At 33.2% G+C, this 9,485-nt stretch overlaps 1 protein-coding gene across 1 annotated transcript; it reads left to right on the top strand.

The window, feature by feature from the left end:
* Nucleotides 1-4,139: 4,139 nt before the first annotated feature.
* Nucleotides 4,140-5,621, top strand: LOC115715628 (cyclin-U2-1). The gene is made up of 2 exons (XM_030644286.2): nt 4,140-5,098; nt 5,186-5,621. Exons 1-2 carry the CDS (start codon nt 4,641-4,643, stop codon nt 5,451-5,453), a joined length of 726 nt encoding a protein of 241 aa, XP_030500146.1. The 5' UTR covers nt 4,140-4,640; the 3' UTR covers nt 5,454-5,621.
* The last annotated feature ends 3,864 nt before the right edge of the window (nt 5,622-9,485 follow it).

The raw sequence follows: 9,485 nt of genomic DNA, 5'->3' as shown, positions 1-9,485 counted from the left end.
TCATGGAAACCTTAATTAACACCCTCAGGTATGCCAGCTTATCTCTGCCCTTTGTAACCTCATCAATCATAAGAGGCTTCCCTAGCTGACCTATTATCTTGAAAAGAGACCTTTGACCTCAATACTTCAATTCCAAATCCTCAAGCTAAATCCAGATTCGAACTATTCGAATATCCTCCTTTTTGAGGTTGAAATTTGGATCCCATGCTTTCATAATAACTGGACGCTTATTAAAGAATATGTGCCCCCAGCTAACACTTCATCCCTGATCTCACTGCTATTGAATCTGATTATAAAAATGCCATAAGAAATCATACCTATTTTATCAACTTTGTCCTTCCAAATCCTTCGAGCAATGCCTTCAAGGACCGAGAAAGGTGGATTAGCACCTAAGACATAGCAGACAATGGCTGATTTCCAATAAGCAACTTCCTCTTCTAGATCCTCCAAGGTTATTCTGACCTTCTTCTCTGTACTCTGATTAGCAAAGGAGGATTCCAGGTTCCTCATCACAGCCCCTGATTTGAGTATTGGTGGAGTAGACTTTTGTCCTTTTGAGATAGAATCTTGGCACTTCTTGTTGGAAATTATTTTACCAGGATCTTAGATCTACTTACAAGTATGTTGATTAACACCCTAAATATGAACTTTCTAAAACGATGAAATAAACACATATAAAGTTTAGGAAACCTTACATTGGGTGCAGCGGAATTAAATGACTCCTTCCATTCAGATCTCTAACCCTTGTATCCTTTCTGTCGCAGAGTATTATCAAGATCTGAACCTGGATCTCTTTTTCTGAATCTTTGATGCTGAAACTCCTTTTGCTAAAAATCTTTCTTCACGATCTTCCTCACTATGATTGAGGTATTGCTTGCTGTGTGTGGCAACTACTCTAATCACTAAGGGGTTTCGAAATTATCAAGGAAGAAGAGAGAGAGAGAGAGGGTGGCGGCCAAGGTAGAGAGAGAGGCTCAGGTGTTTCTGAATGAAAAGTGTGTAATTTTCCTGAAGCCTTCACTATCTATTTATAGCATTCCACTAGGGTTAGGTTTGAATTATTTGGCATTAAAATAATGAAAATATCAGAGGTAAAACTCCTATAAAAGTGGCCGGCCAAGGCTTATTGGATTTGGGCCTCACTTTTTGCAATTTTGCAGTTTTATCACTTTTGTATCTGATTTTTTCAAAAACGCTAATTTTCTAATTCAACCATTTAAATGCCAATTCTAACTATTTAATAACTATAACTAATTATTAAATAATATTGTCATTTATCATATTTATTAATTGAACCATACAAAGTATCATAATTAACAAATATGCCCCTAAAAACTCTTTCTTTACAATTTCGTCGTTACTTAGTGAAAATTTCAAAAATAGACATAGTCTAGTTTGAGAATTATAATTGATTAATCAAAACCAATTACATGAGTCTTAAAAACAATATTATCTCAACTAGTGCGGGGACCATGGGTCTATATAACCGAGCTTCCAATAAGTAGATCAACAATTTATCACTAAAATTCACTAACTTATTAATTCTTCGTTGAATCCACGCATAGAACTTAGAATTGCACTCTCAGTATATAGAATGCTCTATATGTTCCACCATATAGATGCGTCATTAGTTATCCAATTTTAATTTGATCAATGATCCTCTATATGAATGATCTACACTGTAAAAGGATTAGATTACCGTAACACCCTACTATGTATTTTATCCTTAAAACACTTGACCCCGTATAAATGATATTTCAGCTTATATGAAATGAGTACTCCACCATTTATGTTCGTTTGGTGAAGCTCGAAGGAGATCATCCTTTGCTTACTATTCAACAGATAGAAGCTATAGATTCCATGTTTATGTTAGCGCTCCCACTCAATTGCACTACCATGTTCCCAAAATGTACGTATCACCCTGACCTAAAAGTAGGCTTAACTAACAAATCAAAGAACACGAATAGCCTTTCAAGATTGAGCCTAATCATAACAAGATTAAGAACATTTGATCGGCGATATTGACTTGAATATATTTTACGGTAAGTTTAATAAATCTAAGTCAAAGTTCAATATCAGTCCCTTCCGATGCATACTCCATGCATCCAACCTGAGCTTTACTTTAACCAATGTTCTGGAAAGAACATAGTATTTCTCCAAATGCAAGTAAACTCTTGTTGTAGATTATCATATCAGTAAAACCCTGAGTCTGATAAATCTAGGAAACATTATTCACATAGTCATGTTTACTTTCCAATGTGATGACAACACAATAAACAGGATCAAGTATGTGAAAAGGGTTTAAGATGAATTTATAAATCAAATAGACAAGCAATTGATAAAGTGAACCAAAACATACACAAATGAATGAAAAATACTTCTGTTTCTTTATTGATGTTGAATAAAATAGATTACATTGAAATGGAGTTTTATTTAGGGCATAAAACCCAACAAACTCTCACTTGCACTAATATAAAACTAATCAGTACATATCAATTAATCCTAAATTCTGACAGTGCTTTTCAAAAGCTGTTACGACCAAGACTTTGGTAAATGGATCAGCTAGGTTGTCCTCTGTGTCAACTTTCTCAACTAGTACATCCCCTCTTGCCACGGATTCTCTGATAATGTGATACTTCCTTTCAATGTGTTTGCTTCTCTTGTGGCTTCGAGGTTCTTTACTGTTTGCTATTGCTCCATTGTTATCACAAAGTAGGACCAGAGGCTTTTCCATTCCAGGAACGACACCTATACTGGTGAAGCACTTTCTTAGCCAGACAAGTTCTTTAGCAGCTTTGGCTGCAGCTATGTATTCAGCTTCCATAGTCGAGTCCGATATCGCGGTTTGTTTTGCACTTCTCCAAACCACTGCTCCACCCCCAAGAGTAAACACCATCCCAGATGTAGATTTCCTGTCTTCAAGACTTGCCTCGAAATCTGAATCAGTGTAGCCTATGGGATTTAAAGCACCACCCTTGTAGACTAACACAAGATTCCTTGTACTCTTTAAGTATTTCAGAATATACTTAGCGCATTCCAATGTTCCGTCTGGATTAGGGCGATACTGCTCACGATTCCCACCGCATAGCGGATGTCGTGTCTAGTGCATAACATTGCATACATTAGACTTCCAACTGCAGAAGCATAGGGAATTTTTGCCATGTCCTCTATCTCTTGAGGATCAGTCGGAGACTGTTCCTTAGATAGACGAATACCATATCTAGAAGGCATGTTTGCCCCATTGGTGTTGTTCATGGAGAATCTCTCTAAGACTTTGTCTATGTAGGTTGTTTGAGAGAGAGCAAGAGATCTGTTCTTCCGGTTTCTGATAATCTGAATACCAAGAACATAGGCTGCTTCACCCAAATCTTTCATATCGAATTGAGTGTTGAGCCATTCCTTGATGTGATATTATACTTTACAAGAGCACTAAGCACCATGGGTACCTTTTAGCATTTCACATAGAGCATTATTATTGAGTAAGAGTGTATCCTAACGACGAGTAGGCCCTAGGCATAGGCGGGCTAGGCCCGCGCCTAGGGCCCACACTTCTACGGGGGCCCAAAATAAAAAAAATAAAAGAACTTATTAGCCTTTTATTTAAGTAAAATTTAAGTGTATTATGAGCAACAAATATTCATAGCTTAGTTGGTTAAGGTGGATAACATAATGTTTAAGGTCATGGATTCTAATCCCATAATACTTTTATTTTGATTTTTTGAGAGCCCGAAAATTTAATTCTCTACATAGAAACTCCCATAACAACTCACAGAGCAACTAAATCGCAATCAAAATCTACATAACAACCTGCATGGAGCAACTCAAACTGTAAATTTAAAAAAAAAGTTAAAAAATAATATGTGGATTAATTTTTCTAAAAGCTATTGTATTAAATTATAAAGAACCTTATATATAATTATACCAATAAGACTATTGACATATAAATGTGTGCTAGGCACCATGAGCAACTTTTAGCATTTCTCTTTCTCATAATACAATATATGTTTGATAAAAGGTCCTTCCCACGCCATTGCACGTGTGATTAGTAGAAGTTTCATTTTTAGATTTCCACACAAAACAAATCTCGAGGCAGGAGTCGCCTAGCACTGGTGTTTGGATACACGGATATAGAATTCTTCAATGCTTCCAATTCCAAATAATATATGTACCTATACATTTGTACCGAACCGAAGACCTACCAGCTATGAATGCTTCCACTTCTCCCATACCCTTTTGCCCTTCAAATCCACTGTCGGCGAGATTTTTATATTTATTTATTTTCCTTTAAAGTTAAATATAAGAAACAATTAAATAAGAAAGCTTAGCTGTTTGTCTGTACTTTGAGTTGTACAAAATAGGAGGCACACATATCTTAGATATCTTTGAAAATCATTTCATTTCTTCTTTCCACTCACCTTCCAAATGTCCCAAACCGATGTCTAATGCTTCCTACTTTCTTTATTCAATCATCTACACACAGCACTACTCATTCCAACTCTGTATATATATCATCCTCTACTTCAAAATCTCTTACCACACCAAACCCGTTTAGGTTTTAACTATTTTGTTTTCTCCCTATTGATCTGTAGCTACCTCTCCCACCCCACTATTTTCGCAAATTCAGTGCTCATTAAAACACAATGACTACTACTTCTTCTAGCTGCAATAGTGTGATAATATCGCCTAGAAAGCTTCGATCCGATTTGTATTCGTATTCGTACCAAGATGATTCCAATATCCCATTAGTGGTTAATGTGTTGGCTTCTCTTATAGAAAGAAGTATGGCACGAAACCAAAGGATCATCTCCAAGAGTGGGAGTAGTGGTTGTAGTAGTAGTACGAAGAAATGGAGTTTGTCTAGTGGATCAGATATGAGGACTCGAATCTTTGATTGCCATGAGACTCCAGATATGACCATTCAGTCCTATTTAGAAAGAATTTTCAGATACACAAGAGCAGGGCCCTCTGTGTATGTCGTTGCCTATGTTTATATTGATCGTTTTTGCCAGACCAATCCTGGGTTTCGAATTAATGCTCGAAATGTACATAGGCTTCTCATTACTACAATTATGGTGGCTTCTAAGTATGTCGAAGACATGTAAGTACATATTTATACATTTCATCGAAACATTTGATTATTTATCATTTAGTTTTCGAATGTTAATGAGTTTGATTATTTATGCAGGAATTATAGGAACTCTTACTTTGCAAGAGTTGGGGGACTAAGCACTAATGAGTTGAATAAGTTGGAGGTTGAATTTTTGTTCTTGATGGGGTTCAAGTTTCATGTGAATCTAAGTGTTTTTGAAAGCTATTGCTGCCATTTGGAAAGAGAAGTTAGCATTGGGGGAGGTTACCACATTGAGAAGACATTAAGATGTGCTGAAGAAATTAAATTCTCCAGCCAAATTGAGCAAGGGAGATTTAATCAAATTGCTCGTGTTATGCTATAGTGATTTATAGTTAAAATTAGTTGATGATGATAGTCATCAACTTATAAAAAGATTTTTTCTTTCATTTTTTGGGTATGTTTTTCCTATATACAAGTGAGAGTGAGACTGTAATTCGCTGTATAGAATTGAGGTATATATGTATAAATAGAGGATGCCGGATTTATTACTTTGGTAAATTTTAATGGTTTCTTGATTACATTAATGATCATTTAAAAAAAATTATATTTTGAACAAATCAAAAAGGTTAATTGTTCTCAAAATTTGGTTGGGTGTCTAATCAAATGATAAACAACTTATTATTCAAAAAAAAAAAAATAATAATAATAATAAACCACTTTTTTTTTATTTATTTATTTTGTATTTTTTTGCTATCAAATGATAAACCAACACATTTAGGATTGGTAATATTTTTTTTTTAATTTTTTAATTATAAAAGCAAAAGTAAAATTTTTGTTTTTCAAATTTTATTTTTGAAAAATGAAAAAGCGTTCTTTCACTACTTTTGTTTTACAATTTTAAAAATAAAGATAAAATGTGTTCTTTAAAACTTCATTTTCTTATTTATTTTTTGATTTTATTTATGTTGGTTCCAGGTCCAGGGTCGAGTTCTGGTTTGGTGTTATGGCGAAGGCTGGGTTTGGGTACTACTCGGGTCTAGTCAAAATTTAAAATATTGATTAAGAAAAAAAATCTTTTTAACAAAAAAAAAACTACTGAAAAAATGATTTTTTTTGTCTTCAAAATTTTGAAAATTTTGATTCTTAATTAATAATTTAAAAAGTGAAAACACTTTATAAAATATAATTTTAAAAAATATTTTCACTTTTTTAATTTTAAAAATATAAAACTCATTAAAAAAAGTATTACTAAACATCATTTTAATATATATTTACTTATATATATCTTTATATATTAAAAGTGCCTATCTAACAGCATTTCTTGGTTTAACAGAATATACTTAAAAGTAAAAAGAATATTATGTTAAATTTAACGATTAGTTTGATCTCACGTTAACAAATAAACCCAATAATTAAACCCAAAAAATTAAACAATCTTTTAAATATTTTAAATATTAATAATCTCTTTTTAAATTAAAAAAAATCATCTTAGCCACATATCTCTCTAACAAACCTATCTTGGGAGAATATTAATAATTTTTTTTATTTATTATTAAAAAAGAAAAATCTTTATATATTAAAGTTAACCTCACGTTATCTAATGTTTTCTCTGGATATACCACTTCTATCTTTGAGTGATTGCAGATATACCACTTCTGTCATTGACCTACTTTTTAGCTTTATAAATAGAGATGTTCATATAATATTAATACTTTACAGAATATTTATAGATATAAACTTACATTACAATGTTAAAAAAAGAACTAAATAGAATAATCTACTACTCCAATAATAAATTTATTTACAATTTTATAATTACACTAATATTATTTTTAATACATTATTAAATAATATTTCAAATATAAATATTTAATTTTTTCAAACAAAAAATTTGTAATCTTTAAAAATAAAATACATTCAAAATAAAAAAGACCAAAATCTTAAATGAAACTAGCAATACGTGGCTCGGCACGTACATTCACCTAGTATATATAATATATGTATATATATATATATATGTATATTTGGTTTCTTAGATTGGGTTGGGATGATTTTAATTTAGAACCTCCTTTTTATCAGTTGTGAAACTATTAGATTATGCATATGAGTACACCACACTTAAATCTTATTGTGATGGTATAATTTAGTTTATTTATAATCACTAATATAATTAGAGCATTTTCAATATTAGTGATTATAAATAAACTAAATATAATTAATTAATTAGAGCATTTTCAATAAAAAGCTATAAATATGGTGTATTACTATTTAAAATATTTTGCTAAAATTTAACTAAAATTGTAATGTAAAATGTGTGTCAAATGTGGCCCAAGCTAAAAATTATGTCAAATTTAACACAAAAAATAGCATGAGTCAAATTTTAACCCACAATAAATACTAACTTTTTTAATTACCTCTTCGTCATTCATTAATACTATTTATTAATGAAAAATACTTTTTTATATTTATAAGATATTAAAATAATATAAATAAAATTAGATGTTTGGTATATTTTCAATGAGAATTAATGGCAGTATTAGTTTTTATAGCTAATTTGTACCTTGTGCGCACAAATACAAAAAATTGAGCCAAATATAATTTTATAGTATATTTTTGGCTAAATTTAACTCAAAATATACATCATCCATCCAAGATGATCTTATCTTCTGACATAGAAAATAGTGGTTAGACCATCTCCAATGGAAGATCTGAAATTTTAGTTAAATTTGACACAAAAAATAAGTTTGTGCTATATTGAACCTACTATTTACATTTGTACTCCAATGCACAAGTTGTAAAACAGAAAAAGATAATTGAATATATTGATGGTTGTTTACCGAGATTTTCGAAAACAAATTCATAAGAACTTAATGAATTGTAAAATATTAAATAATAAATAAATAGATTTTTTACGTGGCTCAGGTGTTGATGATTCTTCATCCATGAGTCAGTTGTATTAGCCTTCTTTGGCAAGTATTTGAGTATTAGAAATGTTTATAATGACAAACTTTGTATTCCTCTTCTTTCTCTTACAGAAGAAAACTTTCTAGGAATTTTGGCAGAGGTTTTGGAAGTAAAAATTGTTCACCTTTGTTCATAGAAAGTAGAGGTATTTATAGGCACACATGGGGGTAAGGGCACACCCTTTACCCATCTAGTATTTTGTACTCTACTCATAGCAAGGGCTGGTACTACAGCCAGGAAGATTTGACCATAGGTGATAAGAAGCTTCTCCATCGTGTGGCGTACAACTATAGTGGGAGATTTCGTACAAACTAAGACACGTGTTGTGCAAAGGTTTCTCCTTTGCAAAATACTCTCTACATAGGCTGTTGGGCGAAAGGCATGTCCAGAGGTGCGTAAACGCACTACCATGGCCTAGCATGGGGGATAAGATCCGACCTTGTGTTAGAAAAAAGTGTAACTGCCTATAGAGCAATTTCCATATGAAGCTGATGTTGTTATTGGCTTTGAGTCGACTGTCACGCCCCGAGACCATTACACGAGAGGTCTCCGCCAAGGCTTGACTATAAATTATAAAACCTGTTCATATTAATGAACAAAGTAATCAATTGTGGCACACTTGTACATTTTTTTGGGGCACACATATGGTAAGGCATAATACTCTCCAAGTGAGCTGAGAAGTCTTGATGTCTCCAATTTATCGGTCACTTGTCTAAAATGTAGCTTCTGGCCGAATAAAAACGTAAAGTGTATACAAAGGTTATACATAAAGAGGATAATTACATTAAATTTTAAACAAAGCTTATGAGATCTCGTCAAGGTTGTGAACCTCTGCCTATTTGTAGTACCGACATAAGTGGTCTACATTCCAGGTGTGAGCGACCCACGATCCGTCCATCCTCTTAAGGTGAAAAGTTCCTTGGCCCACCTTTTCAAGTATTTCGTAAAGGCCTTCCAAGTTTGGGCCAAGTACTCTCACCCCCAGTTCCTGCGAAGCAGGGAATATTCTCCTCAAGACAAGATCTCTAACGTCAAATGTACGACTTTTGACCTTAGAATTGATGTGTCGAGCAATTTTGCCTTGGTACATCTTGAGTTGGACCTGTGACTGTTCCTGCAGTTCTTCGGTTAAGTCCAACGATTCCTGGAGCAAGGAATGGTTCCAGGAAGGGTCATAAGTATCTCGTCGATGAGAGGGGACTGTGGTTTCTACTGGGATCACTGCTTCACACCCATAGGCCATTGTGTATGGCATGTGTCTTGTTGAAGTTCTCTCTATCGTCCGATAGGACCCAACGAACTCAGGGAGGTTCTTTCGGCCAGTGAATTTTATAAGCTTGGAGTTTCTTCTTCAACGTAGTTTTCAGGACTTTGTTCACAGCTTCCACCTACCCATTGGCCAGCGGTTGGGCTACAGTTGAGAAGCTTTTCACGAATTTATGTTGGGCAT

This window comes from Cannabis sativa, chromosome 5 (genome assembly GCF_029168945.1).
Source record: "Cannabis sativa cultivar Pink pepper isolate KNU-18-1 chromosome 5, ASM2916894v1, whole genome shotgun sequence".
Taxonomy (NCBI): Eukaryota; Viridiplantae; Streptophyta; class Magnoliopsida; order Rosales; family Cannabaceae; genus Cannabis; species Cannabis sativa.
The sequence above is the reverse complement of the archived record's forward strand: the minus strand, read 5'-3'. Positions and strand labels throughout refer to the sequence as shown.